At 45.2% G+C, this 22,102-nt stretch overlaps 2 protein-coding genes across 2 annotated transcripts in view; one reads left to right on the plus strand and one right to left on the minus strand.

Annotated features, from left to right (window-relative positions):
- Nucleotides 1-7,646, plus strand: part of LOC117551548 (vacuolar protein sorting-associated protein 13B) — a gene marked incomplete at its 5' end in the record, with an annotated part of 227,326 nt that extends 219,680 nt beyond the window's left edge. The window contains 4 exon segments of the mRNA XM_034224450.1: nt 4,177-4,279; nt 5,702-5,870; nt 5,959-6,039; nt 6,705-7,646. Of these exon segments, the coding sequence (XP_034080341.1) occupies nt 4,177-4,279; nt 5,702-5,870; nt 5,959-6,039; nt 6,705-6,953 (602 nt within the window).
- LOC117551547 (regulator of G-protein signaling 22) overlaps nt 7,197-22,102 on the minus strand; it is a 28,771-nt gene continuing 13,865 nt past the window's right edge. Inside the window, 9 exon segments of the mRNA XM_034224449.1 lie at nt 7,197-8,105; nt 16,635-16,731; nt 16,969-17,112; nt 17,192-17,365; nt 17,448-17,627; nt 18,354-18,512; nt 19,047-19,115; nt 20,045-20,209; nt 21,416-21,578. Of these exon segments, the coding sequence (XP_034080340.1) occupies nt 8,026-8,105; nt 16,635-16,731; nt 16,969-17,112; nt 17,192-17,365; nt 17,448-17,627; nt 18,354-18,512; nt 19,047-19,115; nt 20,045-20,209; nt 21,416-21,578 (1,231 nt within the window). The 3' untranslated portion in view covers nt 7,197-8,025.

A 22,102-nucleotide genomic window follows, 5' to 3' on the forward strand; every position in this document is an offset into this window, starting at 1 on the left:
TCTGGGAATTAGCTCATCTTCAGTCTGCAAAAAGAAAAGAAAAAAGATAACAATTAAGGACAAGTGTGTGCTTTTTCAGCTTTTGATCTCGGTCACAGCCTTCTCTCCATTCTTTGCGCAAATGCCTTCTTAATAGAGGTTTCTCAATACTCAAATGTCCCCTCCTCGACTCCTATCCTCGAGACTTGGGCCCTTTCTCATTTCCCTAACTCCCCTCCTCGACTCCCCTCCTCGACTCCTATCCTCGTGTCTTAGTCCCGCCCACAGGAGATGCGAGCGGAGGAGCCGTGGAGAGAGGAGGGGAAGCAGCAGACGGTTAGAGAAATGAGAACTCCTCTCCTCTGAGCGGTCATTTTAAAGAGACGTCCATTAATGATGACAGGAGGCACAGCAGCCCTCTGTCTGATGGACAGATGTGTTCATGACCACTTATATATTTACTTTGATTCATTCACAGTGCGGTATAATGAGACGATAACAGGCTACAGATGCGGACACACACACACACACACACACATATATTTATATAAATATATACAATTTCAGAATCAAACAAGTATGAGAGCACTCTCATAATAACGTAACACAATCAGAGACTGGATATATCCCCCCCCCCTCTCTCTGGTCGCTGAAATCGGGAATTGAAATTACGGGCCAAAAGTTTTATTTACAAGTATTAAAAGTAAGCAGAGGACACCAAACCAACTGAGACCTGTCTGTCCGCCACATCTACGCACTGTACAACACACACACCTACACACTGTACCACACACACTATACAACACACACACACCTACACAGTACACACTGTACCACACACACACCTACACACTGTGCCACACACACCTACACACTGTACAACACACACACACTGTACCACACACACCTACACACTGTACCACACACACGCCTACACACTGTACAACACACACACACTGTACCACACACACGCCTACACACTGTACCACACACACACACACACTGTACCACACACACTGTACCACAGACACACACAGCTCCTAAAGCATAATCAGGCTACAGACGTTGTGTATTTTATTATGTGAAGCACTAAATGGTCTTAGAAAAATGTCGACTCTTTGTTTGTAGATATCTACTAAACTAAAGCAAATAAAGAGAGTAGGCCTGTTATACTGAGTGATATATATTATACACACTGCTCTGCTTTCTGCACGGACCTCACAGCTCTTCTCACTGTAAACATCGCGACGCGATGAAAGCAGTTACTAAAATAATATCCAGGGGATGCATGCAGAGCTGTCATTGGCTGAGATAAGTCCGGCCGTGCGTCACGCCTCCACCGTTCCCGGAAATGCATCCGCGGAGGAGCCGTGGAGGACCCATCAGTAGGCGCATTCACACCGCAGTACTTTTCCCACAAAGGTTCATGAGAACTTAGTTCATGAGAACTCTTTTGTCGCGTTCACACCAAAAAGAGCCGGTACTAAAATTAGTTCATGAGAACCTTTTTACCCCCACGAAAGTCCCTGCTAGAGAGCAGAGAGCTGCTAGAGAGCAGGGACTTTCGTACGGCTCTCTTGTGAGAAAAGAGCTATATTTCTGATTGGCTGGGCGGATTGCAAACCACGCCCCGTAAAACTCCCAAAAAGTTTTGTGAAGCCGCCATTTTATTATCCTCGCATTAGCATTATTAGCATTAGCCCAGCGCAGAAACGCAGAGAGACTAACTTATGGCAACACAAAATAAAACATAGGAGCGGTGGAAATGAGGAAGTGTCGGCGTTCTGGCGATTTACTCGGAAGGCTTCAGTAGAAGCTGCGGGGAGTCCCAGCAGCTTCTACTGAAGCCAGTCCCCAACTCCGGGGACTTCCGGCCGGGGACTTTGGGCGGCAGTATACGCCGTGAAGTGGTTTGCGGCCTGCCAGTAAACCCAAAGCAGAAGAAGAATAGGTGACGTCAGCGGCTTCATTTGCCTAATCCTCCCCCAGGGACTTATTCCGGTGTGAACGCGATCTGTACTTAGTTCATGAGAACTAAAGAGTTCTCATGAAAAGTACTGCGGTGTGAATGCGCCTAGTGTCTCCTCGGTTAGAGCTCCTCCAGAGAGCCTCCTCGATGCTCGATGCTCGAAGTGCATTTAGAGAAATGAGATGTCCTTCAAAACGGCGCGCTGAAATTCATTTCCGGGTCACTACCGGAGGACCGAGGAGTCGAGGAGGGGACATTTGAGTATTGAGAAACCTCTCCTGAGTCACTTCTCTCCTCCATCACAGCGTTGTGACTGTGAATATCACGTTTGCGTTGCTTGCGGAGCCTGCGCTTGTGCTCGGTTGATGACTGTCCTCCTCCTCATTCACTTGTTCACTTTAGCTGGTAATATTATCCTCTCTCATAACATCATTCAGCTTGCTTGCAACGTTCACTAATCGTTCGCGGGTAGTATGGTCGTGCCACAGTGACGCATCCTAAAAACCCGGAAGTAAGCTTCTTCCGGTTCCCTCGACAAAAAAGCAATGCAATTTCTCCATAGGATTTTGGAAAATAGCTCAAAATGTGGTTGACACACATTTAAGAGACGGATCACGTTTTGTTCAGTCGGATAATCTCCACATGTCTACCCTACTTTTATAATTTTCTAATCATAAATCTAATCGATAGATTTATGATTCGAAAACTCCGGGTTTTAGGATGCGTCACTGTGGCACTCTATTAGCAACGCCAGACCGTAAGTAAGGTGCACTACTTGTTACTGCAAGAGCAGCAACAAGTAGTGCACCTTACTGTCCCAAATGTGCACCATGTAGTGGCTGCTTTTCGTCTTTTTGTTTACTTAGTTGTGTTTTCTGTATTTGATATGTCTGTGTTATGTGTAAGAACGTGTAACGTTGCTGCCTTCTTGGCCAGGTCAGCATTGTAAATGAGATTTTGTCTCAATGTTTTAATCTGGTTAAATAAAATGTAAAAAAATAAATAAAGAAAAAATGTATTTAAATGTATTTTTATTTTGTATATGTCAGATTCCTCCGCGTACCACTAGCGGGAGCTGGCGTACCACCAGTGGTAGCGTACCACAGGTTGAGAACCATTGATCTAATGGAAGTTGTTAGACCAAGCATTTTTATGTTCTAACGTCAGGTAACAAGCTCCATCATTTTCTGGGGGAACATTAAGCACATAACCAAAAGTCATTTCAATAACATTTTAAAAGAATGAAGCAATTTGCCTGTGGAGATTCAAACTTTTAATTTTTACACAGGAGCACATGATCACTGTCAGACCGAAGTTAAATAAGAGATTTAGTCATGTAGCAACTCAACGAGTATGTCAACAAATAAATATAAACACACATTTGAATTGGAGTTTGTATTTGGGAAAATCTGAAATTCATCAGTAGATTGATTAATGATTACATTAGTTTCCCATCTGTCCCCTTGGCTGTCAGAAGTGTTTATTTGGTCTTCCCTAGTGCAGGACCCTATAGAGAACTGCTCAAAGAGCATGCACACACACACACACACACACACACACACACACACTCACTGAGAGTACATACACATACACACACACTGAGAGTTGCAAACAAACACCCACTCAGAGTGGAGCAGAATTGCAGAGTGGCAGTGACATCATGAATGGATCTAAGTGTGTGTTCATGGCTGTGAGTACTTGCTGACTTCACTGGCCTGCTGCTGCTCTGCTGAAGAGCTGACACACACACATGGATGAAGAACTGACACAGTTGTTTGACTACTTTTACTTTGCTACTTCACTACATCTCAGATTAGACTATTAAATCAAATATATGTTTGGGTAACCCCAGATTGAGATTAATAATGCAAAGTGGATGCAATGCAATGTAACCCCACCCCACCTGCAACGTGGTGGCCAGTGCACATGAATGCATCAATCAGAATATTCTAAGAAAATAATAAATGCTATTCTAAAATGGTCCATTGTACATAATGAATTCTTGAAATATATTTCTATGCTCATACTTAATAATTGTTGACATTGTGGTATTCTTTTTTAACTAAAGTAAAATATTTTAAAACGCTTTCACCTCTTTTTTATGAAAATGAAATGTGCATTGTTAGTAATGCAGTTTAACACTAACGGAGTCTTTCTCCATCAATGTCTGATTGATCAGCTTGTGGTCCACTCTGATGGCACTGTCTTCCCGTCTGTCTCTTCTGCAGGGATCCTTCATGGAGCCGGACTGTGGCAGCTTCCTAAACAGCTGTACCTGCCTACGGAGGAGAAGTCTTGTCGGGCCCCTAACAGCCACCTTAAATATGTGTGGTAAGACCCAGCCCCTCCCAGCCCACATTCTTCCTGCAAGCTCTTCCTTCATTTGTGTCCAGCTTCTCCTTAGAAATGGGACATGTGTTCTCGCTGTTGCTTTTCTTGGGCTCTCTCCAGGAATTGATTTTCTTTTTCTTTCCCTTAACACTCATCATTGTTGCTGTCTTGTTTAAAAAAAAAACTTGGAGGTTCATTACCCACTTTCCAAAAGAAAATGGGTCTGGAAAAATGTTTGACCTTGATCCCACACATGGTAGCCAGGCTGCCCTCCCTTGTTCTCATCGGGCCATGTTAAAAGGTTTTTATAAGCACTCTGCCAAAGCTAGAAATGTTCTTTCTTGTTGTTTAGCTTTGAGTTTATCCAGAGATCTTTCCCCATGCCATCAGATGGAGGAACACCTTCCTCTGTGTGCTCCAAGGCTTTGGAATTTAGGAGAGATTGAGTTGACACAGATTGCATGTTGTGCCAAGCAGGAGGTTTGGGTCTTGTGTTAAACATATGGCAGTGGTTTGGACAGTGCTGCATCAGATCTGAGTGTTTCAAGCACAGTGGAATATTATCATAAAAATGTATGAGAGGCCTGTGTCTCCAGAAGGTTATCAGCAGCCTTTGAAAGCACTTCACATTTTCCGCAATTTTATTTGGTTTCCATAGCTATCAAACCTTTACTTCTAATAGTAGTCTGTGTCCACTATAAACTGCCATAAGAAAAGAAGCCACATTTTAGATACAATATTTCTCTAGGACATTCCACTTTAGTTGTCATCACTCAAGGGGTTGGCAGTGTGCTAAAAGGAAGATGAAAACACACAGATGCTGAGATAATGCTCCCCTGTGGTTTTGTTCATGCTGCATTGCAGTCAAACTGGTTTCCATCAGGCGTCCATCAATTATTTTTACTACTACAGGTAGCCCGACACTTGAAGGGTCAAACTGTTTGAGCGGAGTAACACTGAACAGAACCAAAGTGTGCCTCCTGCGGCCGCCTCAACATCTGCTCTGCAATCTGAACACCTGCCTTCCAAAGTAAACACACTGTCAGAGAAACATGACGGAAGACTGTAGCCCCAGCACATATTTCCCCATCCAGCATGTGTGTAATAGGAGCCACCCGGAGAACATGAAGACATGTAAATTGCAGGATGTATATAGACACATATTCTCACTTGTTTGTGTGTGTTGGGGCTGAAGAGTTGGGCACATTGTGTGGTCTTGTGTTTATAGGAAAAGTTTGTATCTGAAGTCAGCAAGACTGCAATTATGTGTGTGTATATGTACACATACAATCTATGCACCCAGAAGTATGTAGTTACTGCCTATAGTGCTTTGATAAGAATACAACTACATAGTCTTGTTTTTTAAGATTGAACCACTTTAATGTTCCAGATAGTCTTATAACTTGTGTTGTCTGCCCACAGGAAGATGCTCCAGTCTCTGGGGCGGCCGGAGCTCCACATGGCCCTGGAGGTGACCCTGGTGAGCGGCTCGGGTCAGGAGCATGCTGGCTGTCTGCTCCTCACTTCGGAGGTGCTGTTTGTGGTCAGCCTCAGTGAGGACACCCAGCAGCAGGCCTTCCCCATCACAGAGGTAAGATAGAGAAACAGCTCCTGTTACAGTCAAATGAGCCTTTCTGTAGCTGTGTGGCTGTGAATGTAACGCGTCCCGTCCCCTGCAGGTGGTGTGCCAGCAGGAGCCGGGGCAGGGGGGCCAGCTCAGCCTCACCTTACAGCAGCAGACAGTAGCCAGCGACACAGAGGTAAGACTCCCTGTAACGGGCTGCACATGGTGCAATAATATGATGTGGATATTGACAAAAAACCTTAAATCACTGCTTACACTACCAGTTCAGTATTTATCACATCTACAGTTAAGATAGGAGAGATCTTTAAGTAGTTGAACTGCTTTTCTATTTTTTTATTTTACAGTTAACTTGTGCAAAAATAAACTAAACTTCATAGCTTTGTATAAATGTAATGAAATTAAAGCCCTTTTAAAAGGAGTGCAAACGATGCTGAGCAAGCTCATCAGCAGGGAAGGCTCTAAATGGTTTCTGGAGGTGGCCAACCAGATTGAAAACAATTTGACATTCAAAGGAAAGATTGAATTAATTAAATAAAAGACATGCTCTCAAAAGTGTTACTCTCAATGCCAGAACAAGGTTCCCCCCAGCTTTAATTTATCAACATCTGCGAACATGTATACATTATGCCACCCAAAAAAAGGGCAAGGACAAAACCCATTTTCTATGACCTATTGTTGCTTGCTCAGCAGCATGCTGTATGCTCAACCAAGAGCCTAGCAGAATATTGAAGGAAAGTAACAAATGAGCTCAGACAAGGGAACATAGAATAGTTCTGACATCATGTGTCCTAGATGGCAGTGGTATGGATGCCATTCCTAATGGTGTGTGTCCTCCCTCAGGGTGACGGTGTGCGTGAGCGCCTGACGGAGCAGCAGTATCGCCGCTTGGTGGACTACGTGCTGCGAGCCGCCCACTTCCTGTCCCCCTCCGCGGCCTCTCTACAGCTGCAGCTCCCAGTGACGCTGGCAGAGCCCCCCCCTTCCGTCACCAAGACCTACCGCTACCTGGTGGATCCTGCCTTCGCCAAGGTGTTTGTCAGCAAGTTCACAATGGTGAAGAATAAAGCCTTACACATTGGATTCCATTAGTATACACTAACACACATCTGTGGATTTCTGCCACCAAATAAACCGGACCTTTTTATTCCATATTAAGCCTTAAAATACACTGAACTATGGATCTGAAAATATAACTACACATTTATTTAAAAGAATATATATTATCAAACTAAGTCCACTTGGTTATGCCTTAGATATGCAGAGAGTTCTAAGCAATGTATTTTGGAAGATATATTTTTGATTGATACGCAAACAAATCACAGAAGAAATCAGAAGGGTTAAAAACAGTTTTAATCATAGAAATACATTTCTTAAACTGGGACATTTCAATGAGCTCATACTACAGTATAGTGAACACTAAAACAAAGAAGAGTTGCGCCAACTTGAAAACAGGGCGCATTGTGAAACCTCTTCAGTGTGCAATGTTTCACTCTGCACAATGAGTGTTTACTGTCTCATGCCAATGTTAAGTGCAATATTATAGAAATGTTGAAGGATGTTAGAGATCCCAGCTGTCAACCAAAATGTTTTTATAGATGATGTCACATACTTGTTTGACAATAACAATGTTCTTTGTAAACTTACGTGGATGCCAACTCATCATTGTTGCCTTTTATATTGTTGATCCACTGAACTCTGAGTGAGAATTGTGTCTAATGCTTTTTATGTATGTACATGGATAATATATGAATAGAAAATCATTTAATAAAAACATTGAAATAATGAAGTGTTATTCTGTCATTGTATACTAAGAAAAAGTCAAGAAGAAACTGGGAAATATTATAAATGATGGATGTGCAGCCAGGCATAACTAAAGTTAGTAGTTAGTCGATGTTTTGCACACAGGTTTCTAACTGATCTTCTTACATAAGTCAATCCAGCATCAAACTACTAAGATATCAGTATCAGTTCTGCTCTCAGCTTTCAATCCTCATGCTCTTATAACAGCACCCTCTCCGTCAGTGTCAGAGCAATACGCCATCAAGTCTTTGGTTTCATTTCATGTTCTTCACACCCTGTGCAGTAACACGTGAGCCAGTTGTGTTTGAGAGGCTTGTATGTGTTTACATCTGGTCATTTCACTCTTCATTTCAATTTACATCTATCTGTCACACTGTGTACTGTCTGTTCTGGAGGGGCGTGTCCTGGCTGCTGACCGGACACTGCAGGCGGAGGACGACCCTGCAGACAGTTAAACGACACAGGGTGAACATCTGCTCGTGTATCGTCCCTGGGTTACTGTTGACTCATGTTTTATATATAGTATAACAAGGGTTCTATTTCGTCCCTACTGACCGCCAGAGGCGGTGCTTTTAGCACTGGATATGTCCATCCTACGCATGCGCAGTTTGAGTACCTAATAACAACAAAGTCACCTGTGACCCACGTGACTACGGCTACATACGCCGGCGTTATTAGTGGATCGGTTCCCTTTCATCTTCTCGCTTCGCAAGAGTACCGCGGCTACATTCTTGTAGCCTACAGCGTTCAGGTTTGAACGTTTGATATGAGGGATTTCTCTGCAAGCAGCTGGCCGCGTGCAGCTTCGCGACTGACAATCGGAGCTACGGGTTGTTAACGCGTCCTCCAGGAGCTGTGGCCGGCTGTGCGCTGTGCAGAGCGTCCACGGACAGGTTTGTGTCAGCTTGTTGCTGGTGATGGCTGTGTCCCCGCACCCTCTCCCAGCTAAGTTGTCCTGATTGCTGTCTTATTTATTGTTTGGCTTAGACTTTCTGGTGACGACAGTGTTCCCGCTTCCTCTCCCATAAAGTTGCCCTCTTTTGAAAGTTCTGCTTGTGGCGTTGTGCCCGAGCTATCATTAGCATTTGAGTCCCAGCTTTAGCTGCGTCTCTCATTCAATTTAGTATGGAAAGCCCAGAGTGTCATATTTTGCCCGTTTTTTGTTTAGATGCAGAGAGTAAGGTAAGTACTGGCCATAGTTACTACTGTAACTACGGTCCTAGGCCATGGAAGCACTGGCCATGGTTACTACTGTGACCATGGCCTACGGTTTTATGCGGGCTGTTCTATTCCATAGAAGCTAATTATGTGGTCTTAACATTTGTGTTTTGACTTGGTTGCTTGATTGTTAGCAGCAGCCGCTTGGCTAACACCTTGCATGTACTGTTAAGCTTCATTATTTAACTCAGCCGGTGAGGGCAGTGCTCTCGCTCCCGCTCCCGGTAACGTATGGTTTTGATTGCAGTAGCACTCTTCACTGTGTGTGCTGTGTGCCCTGCATGTGTGGCCATTAAAGAGGATTTCATCCTCCCAATATTATATTATCTAGTGTGCAGCCGTTTGGCTGACACTTTTGCCCCTTTCACACCAGCGCTTTTTCAGCTCCGGCTCGGAGCTGGAGCCTGAAAAGCGCCGGTTTTTCCTGTTCACACCGCAGCGGCGCCGGCTCTTAGCTCCGGAATCGGGTTCACTTCCAGCTCTAAAAAATTGTCGGTCTAGAGGCAAGAGCTTCGGAGCTAAGAGGTGAGGTAAGAGACGCTTACGTCTCTCTTACGTCGAGGCGTGCAGGAAACTAAACCCTCCTCCCCTGAACATGGGTCGACTGTCATGCCTGCCTACAAGCAGTAGTGCTTATAAACACACTTTATAAAGTCAGGCAACACTAACCAGGCTTCGTGTGATTCTGTTTATTTGTACCTTACTTTGACCATCCGTTCACTGTTATTGATCATTGTGGAGAGAGGTAGACGTTTTGTTTTGTATTATAGCAGCTATCGGATGGAATCAATACATGGGCTGCACAGGTTGTCGTGTCCGACTATCACAAGTAGAATCATTATAAAAATACGCCGGTAAAATGTGCCTGTAGAAAATAGGATAGCAATAGCAAGTAGTCCGTTTAGCTTCGGTTGCTATGCTAACATCACCCATTTTATACCAGAGAAACTTTCATAACAGCGTTGTGATACCAAACAGCGTCAATTCAGACTGACACACATTCACTCAGGCTAAGGGTAACTGGGGATATGTATCAGCTGCTTGTGTGAGTCGGACAGTGAATACTTTAGAGCGGCCGCTGCAGTGTGAGCTAACCAGGAGCTAACGGAGGAGAATAAACTCCCGTGGAAGAGCAGCCAACACTGCAGCGGTCGGTAAATGCTGCAGAAACACATGAATAAACAATGAACCACGGCACTCTGGAGCAAAGTATAAGGTTGGAGAAGTCGTTATTCAATTTAATCTGGCTTCGTGTGATTAAAAGCAACACGATCATCGACCCGACGCAGTTCCCCGTTGTTGTTGTGAGCGCCGTAATGGCGTTGGGGAGCAAATCAGCGATGTAAACGATGACGTCATGACGCAGCAGCGGCAGCACCAGTCGGGTGCTGGGCGGTGTGAACAGAGCGGGAGCAGAAAAGGGAAACCGGAGCTGAACCAGAAAAGCTCTAGCTCGGAGCTAGAAAGGGAAAAGCTCTGGTGTGAAAGCTGCATTTTAGACACCGGCCACAGTTACTACTGTAACTACGGTTCTAAGCCGTGTAAGTACTGGCCAAAGTTAATACTGTAACTACGGTTCTAAGCCGTGTAAGTACTGGCCATAGTTACTACTGTAAAGTTACAGTTCTATGCCGTGTATGCACTGGCCATGGTTACTGCTGTAACTACGGCTCTGTGCTGTTCTCTTCTTTAGAAGCTAGTTATCTGGTCTTAAACATTTGTGTTTGACTTGATCTCGCTTGATTGTTAGCAGCAGCCGCTTGGCTAACATCTCGCATGTTTTGTTAAAGCTTCTTTATTTAAATTCAGCTGGTGAAGGCAGTGTTCTCGCTCCCGGTAAACGTATTATTTTGATTGTTAGCAGCAGCCGCTTGGCTGACGTCTTACGTGTACTGTTAAGCTTCATTATTTAACTCAGCCGGTGAAGGCAGTGCTCTCGCTCCCGCTCCCGGTAAAATATTGTTTTGATTGTTAGCAGCAGCCGCTTGGCTAACATCTTGCATGTTTTGTTAAAGCTTCTTCATTTAACTCACCTGGAGAAGGCAGTGTTCTCGCTCCCGCTCCCTGCAACGTATTGCTCTGATTGTTAGCAGCGGCCGCTTGGCTGACATCTGGCGTGTTCTGTTGAGCTTCATTGTTTAACTCATCCAGTGAAGGCAGTGTTTTTCGCCCCCGCTCCTGGTAGACGTGCTGCTCGATTCTTGGCAGCAGCCGCCTGGCTAAACTGCCCCGTTACGCTTCTTTATTTAATCCAGCTAGGTGAAGGCAGTGCTCTCGCTCCCGCTCCCTCTGCTGGTAACGTGGGTGTAGTTACATCCCTCTTTGTGTTCGGCGAGTAGGAGCATTGCTCTACTCTTTCCGTTCAGCAGGTAGCTGGGGAAGGCTGTGTTCTCGCGCCCACTCCCGGCTACGCTGCATCTGGCTACCTACAGACTGGCTCATTCATGTAGTGCCTGTATGGCTTCTCTTGAGCCCGAGGACGGCCATGACCGCTGCCCCCCTCTGCCTTGGTCTCGAGCATTTGAGGGAGGGTCTCATGCAAAGCGCCTGCATGAGCTGTAGATTCATGCCTCGGGCCCTCAGAGTGGCTAGAGTCGCAGAGGTGGTACCTCTCCTCGTCACAACTTCCTCCAGCTCAGTCTGGCCGTTCCCGGCGACTTGATGGAGGGATGGCTATGGGTTCACCCCCCAGGTAGAGGGCTAGAAACAGGCTATCCTCTAAGGTGGATCAGTTAGCTGCCGTCATGGAGCAGACGAAGTCGCTCCTGTTGGCCCAGCAGCCAGGGGCCGGTGTGGGGGCTACTAGCTTGCCGCCTGGCCCTTCTTCGGTTGCCACACCTCTGCTTGAGGATGCCATGTCGCTAGCGGCTCCGGATAAACCTCTTCTATGAAGGGGGGGCGGAGCCCCGCTCACCCCAGAGGAGGCTTCCCACTCCTCTGCTCAGAGTTCTCTGCAGGGCACGGAGGACGCCTCCATGGCGGCCATTATTCGTGCGGCCCTGGTACGCTTGCAGCTTCAGGTTCCGCAGGCCGACTCGGCTCAGGCTAGCGCCTTCTTCAGGCATAACCCTGTTACTGGACTGTCTGTACTTCCGGCCCTTGGGTGGTTTTCACCTTAACCCAGGGGTACGAACCGCAGTTCCGGCCCCTAGCCTTCGGCCGGGCCAAAATGACAGTCGTCAGCGATCCGGCAGAGGCCCGAGAGTTGTCGGGTCCTTTTGTCCAAGGACGCAATCAAGCCAGTAGACCCTCTGCTTAGCCCAGGGGGTTCTACTCTGCATACCTTCTCGTGAGCAAGAAAGTTGGTGGATTTCGCCTGATCTTGGATCTCAGAGGAATCAACAGATTCCTAAAGGTGCTGCCATTCTATATGCTGACCACAGCACAGGCGGAGTGGTTCTCAACCGTGGACTTGAGGGATGCCTACTTCCATGTGGGCCGGGCAACATGGTGCCTTATATTCAGTTCCTCCGGCCCTTGGGCAGACTAACGGCTGCCTTGGCCGTTGGGCCCTTAGGCCCGCTGTCATTGCGCCCCATGCAGATGTGGCTGAACAGCCTTCACTTGGACGCCAAGTGGCACAGGCACAGGAAAGTCAGGGCATCGCAGCGTTGCCTCCACTCTCTGTCACACTGGAGGGGCAGGGCCTATCTTCTGATGGGCTTGCCCATGGGCGCCATCCCATCCCGCCATCTCAGGGTGGGGTGCAGTACGGCAGGGCAGGACCGTTCAGGGTCAGTGGTCTGCCCAGGAGGGTGCACGCCATGTCAACGTGCTAGAGCTTTGGGCTGTGCAGCTTGCACTCACGCACTTTCTACCCCAACTGGGGGGCAAGAATGTGCATGTTCCTTGGGACAGCATGTACGCTGTTGCCCAGACAGCAGTCCCTTCTAGATAGTGGGCGTTCTCACTCCACTCTGAATTTATGTGGCTGCTATTTCTGCCCGACATATTCGGGTCGACGGTGCCACGGCGGGGTGCCACAGGTCGGTGTCCCTCTTCCTGAGAGGGGCTTTACGGCAGCATCCCCCTAGCACCCCGAGGGCTCCGGCTTGGGACCTGCCCCTGCTGCCGGATGCCCTATCATCTCCTCCCTTCGAGCCCCTGGCCCAGGTGGAGCTTAAGTGGCTGTCCTTAAAGGCATCATTTCTGCTTGCCATGACCTCAGGGAAACGAGTTGGAGAGCTACATGCCCTCTCCGTGAGCGATACATGCTTGAGGTGGAACTCCGATGGCTCGGGTGTTGCCCTCTGGCCGAACGTGGCGTTCCTGCCCAAGGTGCTTCCACTAGCCCACTCCAATCAGCCTATCCAGCTGGCGTGCTTTAACGTCCCACAGGAGAACGGCACGCCTGAGTTGCTGTGCCCTGTGCTTGCCCTAGAGGCGTATATTGGTGCTACGCCCCATATACGACAGTCAGAGCAGCTCTTCATTTGCCATGGCGGCACGAGAAGGGGCTGCGCTCTCTCCAAACAGCGGCTGTCCCACTGGGTTGTGGATACAATCTCACATGCCTATGGGGCCAGTGGCCGCCCCCCGCCATCAGGGGTGAGATGTCACTCTACAAGGAGCATCTCAACATCTTGGGCTGCCCTGAGAGGGGTGTCCCTGGAGACCATCTGCGCCATCGTCTGGCACATTCTCCAGGTTCTACCGGGTCAATGTCGCCACTCCCCATTAGGGTTGCCAGAAACTGACCATGATCAAAATCGATTATTCGGCAGCCCTGGCGAATAATAATCGATTATTCTAAGCCAGAAAAAAAGAAAAAAAATACATAAATAATAATAAAAAAATATATAAATAAAATCGATTTTTAAAAATAATATTCGATTATGGAGACTGTAACGAATATTCGAATAATCGAATAATCACTGGCATCCCTACTCCCCATCCTTTGGGCGTGGTCCTGTTGCCGAGCTCCGCTGCTTCCAACTAGGTAAGCAAGTGTTTGGATTCTTCATGACATGGTTGGTATAGTCATCCAGTGCTAAAAGCACCGCCTCTGGCGGTCAGTAGGGACGAAATAGAATGATAGTTACGGCTGTAACTACAGTTCTATGAGTCCCGGATGACCGCCAGAGTTTCCGGTCTCTCAGAATTCTTGTGTGCTCGCGAGAAGATTCTGGGAACCGATCCACTAATGACGCCGGCCTATGTAGCCGTAGTCACGTGGGTCACAGGTGACTTTGTTGTTATTAGGTACTCGAACTGCGCATGCGTGCGATGGACATATCCAGTGCTAAAAGCACCGCCTCTGGCGGTCATCCGGGACTCATAGAACTGTAGTTACAGCCGTAACTATCGTTATGTTTGCCTTAAAGTACCGATGTGTAAGATTTAGTGGCATCCAGTGGTACGTTTTTTAAATACCCCTCAGTTCCCCCTCCCTTTCCTAATGTGTGATCAAGGTGATGTAAAAAAGGCCCTATGTAGGGCCAGAGACTGGTGTGTCTGTTCAGGAGTACAACAGAAACTGGGATTTGAATAGATGAATGAAAAAGGTCTTTATGAATTTATATTTTGTGTACTTATGTATATGTATATGTGGTACACCCCAACAATTGTACAATTATTTGTGTATTTACTTTTATTTATTTTTGCTAAACAGTGAATTTATTGTTTTGAAAAGCTCAACATTATCTGTATTTCTTTTGGTGACATTCATATCATTTTATGGTTTATCTGTACTGTTTGAGAAACAGTAAGAGTAAGTAGCGCCAAGGTGGAACCTTTGGCAGGTGAGCGGTGACGCCTGGGTTATCTTAGGGGGGACACTTCCGCCCCCTCCTCAGAAGCAATCCAGACGATCAATCGGATCCTGTGTATAATTATTGCTGCTGCACTTTTCTGTTTTCTACAGGTCACTACATGATCAAAATGATCGATGTTAACTTGTGTAAGTAAATGAGATATAATGTTAGAGATGTTTAAGAGAGCGTGTCAGAAAGTTTTGAGCTGGTCACCAGCAGTGTATGCTGGTGACCAGCATAGTATGCTTAATATTTACAATGTATTAATATTTGCACATTTATATTTTTGCAAAATGTGTACTGAACATGTATTGACACTTTTCAAATGTATGGCATGATTACACACTGTTAGTCTTGTCAAAAACACAATAACCACCTTTCACCTATTGTGTAAGTACATACAAGCAGGTCACACAGTATGATCACAAATACATGCAATCTGTTAAAAATCAGTTTTTATTAAAAAGTACAGGCTGCATATGTGTTCTCAGCCTTGGAGAAACTTGACATGTTTTGGTATGTGTAAGAGGTTAATTTCAGTAGTTGTGTTCTATAATGTATTTACAAAGTGTGAAGAGGAGGCAACTTTAGAATAGGGAACCTGTTCAGGTCAATTAGAGTCAAACTAGCTTATTGGTTATGAACAAGACTTCACTTTCTTAGATAGAAATACCTCATTTTGAAGTATTTACAGTAGACACAATTAACACTTATAGTTTTATGTCTTGTTCCATAAGAATAGATCATATTTGTTAAGTGTTATTATGGGAGAATTGCTATTCTTGTGGTACTACTGCCTTATTATGCCCATATTGAGCAGAGCATATTGAGACCAAAACTCATGTACAACAACTTCCTTACTTGCAACAAATAAGCACTAATTAGAGGGTTATTGAGGAAAAACTCTCAACTAATGGCTTATTACTTGTAGAATATGGTCATGTAGAATAAGGCATTAATAAGTGTTTTATAATGACTAATAAAGAGCCAATATACTGCTAATATGCATGTTAATGAACAACTTGATGGTGAATGTGTGTACCTTAATATAAAGTGTTACCATAAACATATACATATGCACACAAATGTATCATACACACATAAACAGTACATATAGGCCTTAAAATAAGACATTTTGGCCAGTGCATTTCGGGTCAGTGTTAAACTTAAACAACTTAACGCTGAATAGCACTTTTCCAGACAACCAAAATAGTATCAATAACCTTCATGAACTGGAATCACACTGAAATAGTTCAAGTTATAAGACAAGACAGGTCTTACATGTCAACACCAACAACCTGCAAATCACAAGGTAAATAATCCCCAAAAATGTTTGACCTCACCAACAGTCAAGGAGGGACAAAAACTCTGGCTCTAGACGGGGTTGGTGATCAATGCTAACGGTCCTCAGACTCTACTGCTCTCTACTGCTGTTTAAATCTGTGATAAGCTGCAAGTCTCCCCTCTCCCTTCTCAGTCTATCCTCCCCAAACTCAATCAAACAACAAAAACTTCCTGCCCAAACACTTCCCTTTGTTCCCCAGGCCACGCTCCCTCCCACGTGTGTATGATATATTTCCTTATAGTTGTGGTCATCGTGCACACGTGCAGGGAAGATGTCCATCTGTGTGACAAATAGTATTTCCCTTTCAAATGTTGTTTGCAATGTGTGTTCTTTTGGTGCTCGTTCACTATGGGCTGCATTAGCATCAGGCAGTGTTGGCTCAGAGCTGCACAGAACATTGACAATTGATGGACAGGCCCAAGTGCTTTGGCCCGAGTTCTACATTATGAGAGAGTTCTGGCATGTGGAAGGGCTTGGTTTGACAATGCTTTGGTTTCCACTGCCAGGTGGTATCGAAGCCTTGGAAATGTAGCTTGGACTTTACTGTGGGAAAGCTAGATGTCATTTCAGCGTTATGGTTTCCTGCATTTAGTCTGACTAGTAGCTAGACTAGTAGGTGTGTGTGTGTGTGTGTGCGTGCGTGCGTGTGCGTACCTGAGGCAGGGATTGAGGCTCCCAGCTGACTCTGTCTCCTCAGCAGCACCTCCTCTCTCCTCAGAGCTGCCATGTACTTGGAGTAGGACCACGACAACTGAAGGAACATTTCCAAAAATCCAGTCAAAGCGTGATTAGAAAAGTGCTTCAATTAGGTGATCAAGTTTCTCTTATAGTCTGTGGTTAGAACTGATGAGGCATTGTCCTCATCACTGACGTTTTTAATTTAATAGGTTATGATCTCCGTGAAAAGAACATAATTGTATTTGGTTTGGCTCGCTTCATTTGACACAAAATCATTTCTGCATGCATGATGTTTCCTCATTATTCTTACCAGCTGTGTGGGAGTCAGCAGCACCCTGCTCTGTGTCCTCCACTCTTTTGTTACATTTCTTCTCTCTTGTCCTTCTTCTATATCATCTTCATCGTCTGTCTCTTCCTCCTCTCTAAAACTGGACTCTGGTCTCTCCAACTCTTCCTGAGAAGAGAAGTCAGACTCAATTAGCTCTTTACCAGCCTCACCTCAACACTATGCTCATCTTTTATCCCCTCAGTACCTGAGATCTCTTCCTCTCTTCCTCTTCCTCCTCTTTTCTCCTCTGCCTCCTGACTGTGGCGCTGTGTTGGACCCGTCTCTCCTGCAGTAGAGGAAGAAGTTGCTCTTCTTGGACACTGCTGCTTAGCTCTTGAAACTCCGGCCATAACTTCAGCAGGGCACTGAACACTGACCTCTACACACACAGAGGAAGGGCACACACATGCAGCCTAAACACTGGAAAAATGTCACTCAAAGTGCACTCTTGGACACACTACCTGTGCCTCTCTGAAGATGTAAGGACCCAGCTGCTGGCGTCTCTCCAGAATGTACTGGGCCTGCTCAGGAGGGATGTCTATCTGCAGGGCGGGGGGCATGGATGAGTTGATGAAACAGTTTATGATGGTGGAGATCTTCTGCTGGATGGTGGCCTCGTCACTGTGGGAGTGGCAGAGGTCCTGAGCACAGGGAGGGAAGGGACTGATGAGGAAGGAAATGTGTGCTGGGAATCCTGGAATGAAGTTGACCTTTTTGCTTTGTCGTAAGACAGGGTTAAAGACCTTTTCATGTCTTCATTTGCTGCTCAATGTGCCACTGTCACACAAGTAAGATCAGTTTTTGTCATTTGACATTAGAAATGTCTGAATGTGTGTCTGCTCTGCTCTTCTCACAGGATTTAGCAACATTTGTATACAAATCTAATGACTGTCTTTTGCTTATGTTTAGGGCAATATCAAAACAATCTGATCAAATCACATTCATGTCGTCCTTATGAAACAGACGAGCTGAGTTTATGAGAGTGTTGCAGGACCTTGATATTAACACTCAGTGAGCAGCAGGTTATGACAGATTTACATTTCTGGCCCAAGCACGTCTTAAGACACAAAAATGCAATTGAAAAAAACATGTATGATGTGTTTTTTCCACCAAAAAATGTGTATTGTGGACAATCCTTTTCCATCACTGAATTCATCCAGGACAGACAAACGTCCCCCTTTGAGCAGATACATATGAAAACAAACATCTTTCTGCACAGACTTGGGATCCCTAAGTTTCTGTTTTGATTTCCTTATAGTTGATAGATAATATGGAGGCACGCAGGAAAGGAGAGCAGGTGGAATGACGCAAAGATCTCAAACAGGGCGATGTTGAACGCCACTCACAACCAGAAAGACTTCTTTTACCTTGTATCTCTGCACCTCTAGCCAAAAGAGCACATCATTTTCTAGGAAGTCTCCCTTCAGAGATGCAAAGTGCTGGAACCGCACACAGGTGTCGGGGTGGAGGAGGGTCTGTCGAAAGAGCAGGATCTCCTTGGAGGAACTCATCCACGAGCCCACCGCCTGCAGACATCCAGCAGAGAAGAGAGGTTTGTAACGAAACTGGAAACTGTTAGTCCATTACCTCAGGGATATAATGACCTACTCATGTGTAAACGTTATAGCAAACCCTTACAAATGTGCATGGTATAGATGATGCAGTACTCCAGAACAAAAGCAGAAGGATTGTCTGTGGCCTATGAGCTCACAGAAAGCTGAGATAATGATACTCTCCTTTTTCAAAAAAGCTGCTCTTTGCCAATGATGAGGAAATGAAACTACTTCCTGTAATCATCGAGCTTAAAATGCTCATGTGTTCTGCTGTAGAGCTGAGATGAGAGGATAGGAACAGAGCTACAGAGGAAACCCTCCCAACTATTAAAGAAAGGTAAGTATTGCCGATGCTTTCATTTTATTTCTCCTGGATCCAATTTAGGAAAACTAACCACAAGGCTTAAATGTTGTTTAACAAAGCCAGTGATGAAGTAAATCACACATGCTTTCAGGCCTTATTCGACTCCCTTCTAAACATCCAGCTCCCCACTGGATTCTCCTTACCTCCCAGGCTTCTTTCCTCCTCCTGGCCTCACGGTAGACGGCCTGCGAGGGCCTGCCAGCTGTTTGGGGCTACCACACAGAAACACACAGGTTCAAAGTAAAACAACTAGCATTAACAGAGACACTGAACGTCTCTCTGCTGCTATGTGTCCCTGACAGTAACGAAAGCCCTCTCCACCTGCTCCCTCAGTCTGATCTTAGTCCACATCTCCGCTTTAGAGAACTTTACCTCTCTGATGTCATCCGTCTCCTTAATGATCCTCTTGACCATCTTTACACCCGTCCACTCTCTCCTCCTGAGTGTAACGTTAAACTACGTCTACCTCTCATTACCTAATGAGAGACCAAACATGATAACATAATGAAGCAGGGTGGAGTGTGCGTTTTCTGTGTACCTGATGATGCAACCTGAGAGAGCGGTGGACAGTGTTTAGTGGTTTCTCACATTGCACAGCTGCTAATGTCTCCCTATCTCTGTCCACAACCATGGCAGTTATCACAATGACAAATACAATCAATGCAAGTATTTTCATTTAGTAGAGGTCAGGGTGTTCTTCATAAAATGATCATGTCTGCATCAAAAATCTGCCACAACGTTCAAATAAATATTTGAACTGAGTCCTGATCATCACCTTTTAGTTTAACAGTCTGTACATGTTTAATGTTGTGTGTGTGTAGTTCACGATGTTGTGAGATATCAGAACAATCTCTGGAAGTTTTCGTCACTGTACGAAAATTGTGGGCGAACCTAAAAATAATTCCTCAAAAATGTGAAAACATTTAAAAACATGTAACAATAGTGACCTGTTTTCATTCAAACAGATCGCTTTAGTCAATACTATACTCTGTCTGTCAGTATTCTTCTGAGTATTCTTCTGACGACAGTTTTCTCGTTTGAGTCCAGGCAGCGGAAAAAGATTATCTTCCAAAATGTCTGGGCATTTGTTCTTGGGTTTTAAGAGAATTGTGCTCAGTATGTTAAAAATCCGGATGTTCACCTTTGGTTGGTTTCTCAGTCGCTCTGTGAACTCTGCTGTGGACAGAAACAGAGGCAGCCAGGTTTTCTCCATGTGACTCCTGATGATGGCTTGGATCTGCACAACCACAGGATCTGAGAGACATTCCAGCTTCAGACGCTCCAGTCCACCTGCCTGACGCAGTAACTACACACACACAAACACACACAGAAAAAGCTTAAGCAACACACAGTAGAGGAAAAGTGTGTTTGATATGAATGCTAAAGATGTCTGACATCATGAAAAACATATGAGTACAAATGCGGCAAAAAAAGAAATGTCCATAGTGGGAAACCTGACTCAGAATCCCCTCCTTCCAGACTCCTGATTCCCACAATCCCTCTGTTCTCTTCATCTCCTCTGTCTGCTCTCTGTCCTCATATCGGTCTGGGCATGTCTTCTTTTTAATATCTCTTTTATATATTCTCTTATGTAATTATGCAAGCACACATGCATGCACTCACTGACTGACTGACTGACTGACTGACTGACGAATAAAAAAACGAATAACGAATAATAAAACTAATGATGTTCTATTTCAAAGTCCTACACATTGCTGCTTTAGCCCTTTAACTGGAACACTGCCTGTTGTCTGAGAACTAGTAGGCCAGCTTGCATAGAAGTCTTAACAGGCTTTAAATCAATGCAATGGTTACATGGTTGAGTTGTTAAGTTTCTGCTGGTGTGGTTTCATATAAATGTCTTAATAATTTAATTCAAGATACATATTCAAATAAATATGAATAAACACAATTCATACACACAGTGAAGTCTATGAAGGGGTGAATGAGTTTTCTGACAGGGATATTGGGGCACGTAAGACAAAGAAGGTTGGGAACCACTTTCCCTTCGCTACTATTAAATAACTCATAATAAAAACTACAAATCATCCATCCTTGGTGCCTCCAAAGCCTACTATCAGACTATAAATGTCAGGAGAGATTTCATCCTACTGTCATTCTTACTCGAGCTAGTATGTTTTATCTTTCTGGATCCAAACCACACTCTTCTCCTTGTTCTTGTTTTAATTCTAACCATGTCTTATTTTCCCCCAGTTCCCAGTGACACCCTGCTGTCAGAGCGGTCAGCAAAATGTCTGCCGGATGCCAAAGCAGGGAGATGGGGAAATGTGTGAGAGCCGCTGCAGCCTCTGTTTATCCAACCTGGGTGTTGAGCCCCTCCTGCAGTTTCCTCCCATCTTGGGATAGACGTGTAATGGGAATCTTGTTTCTACCGTGCTCTCTCTAATGCCTTTTCCAGGACGGTCACAACAATCCAACACTAATGGAGATGTGAATCTTCCAAAATATTTTTGAATGAACTGGTTGTTTTATAAATGATCTATTGACATACATCATTCTGTTGCTCTGAGGAGGCGGGGCTGTCGGAGCCAAAGAAGTATTTCCTGTTGAGGTATTTGGTAGCAATATGAGACGACCCCTCCTGTCTGACAGCCATGTCTCTCTGAGCAGTCCTTCTGTACTGCTCCAGATCCAGCCAGCATGTCAGATGGATACTGTGTGAAAACACAAACGTGCACAGCAATTGTTGTAAACTACGGCCCAATTCCAAAACGTCCCCTACATCCTCCTCCTACACACACTCCGTTGGTGTTATCGCATGGAGGTTCCGCCTCATTAAGTGCCGTTCCAGATCAATAAGTGGGGAGTGGGAGTGGGCTATCGAGCCCTCCAACAGCGAGTCTGTCGGTCCTGACTTCAACATCACTACCTGACCATGTCACTCTGTTTGTGTCCTTCACGATGAACGCTGTAAACAAACGTTTTCAAAAACGGCTTTTTGGTTACAAAGAAGGTCTTCAGAAGGCAACCAAAACAGACGAGGATTAGGCAGGAACAGGGTCAGGACACGAAGCTGGGTCAGGTACACGTGGAAACTAAAAACTAGGGAGAAATACTGCTAGAATGCTAGAACGCTTGAAAGAACAAAGACGAACTGGCATTGAGGGGAATGTGGACACAGACTAAAAAGACAGGGGGAGGGATTATAATGGGGCACAGGTGAGAGACTAATTAGGGA

Source organism: Gymnodraco acuticeps, unplaced genomic scaffold, assembly GCF_902827175.1.
Source record: "Gymnodraco acuticeps unplaced genomic scaffold, fGymAcu1.1, whole genome shotgun sequence".
NCBI lineage: Eukaryota > Metazoa > Chordata > Actinopteri > Perciformes > Bathydraconidae > Gymnodraco > Gymnodraco acuticeps.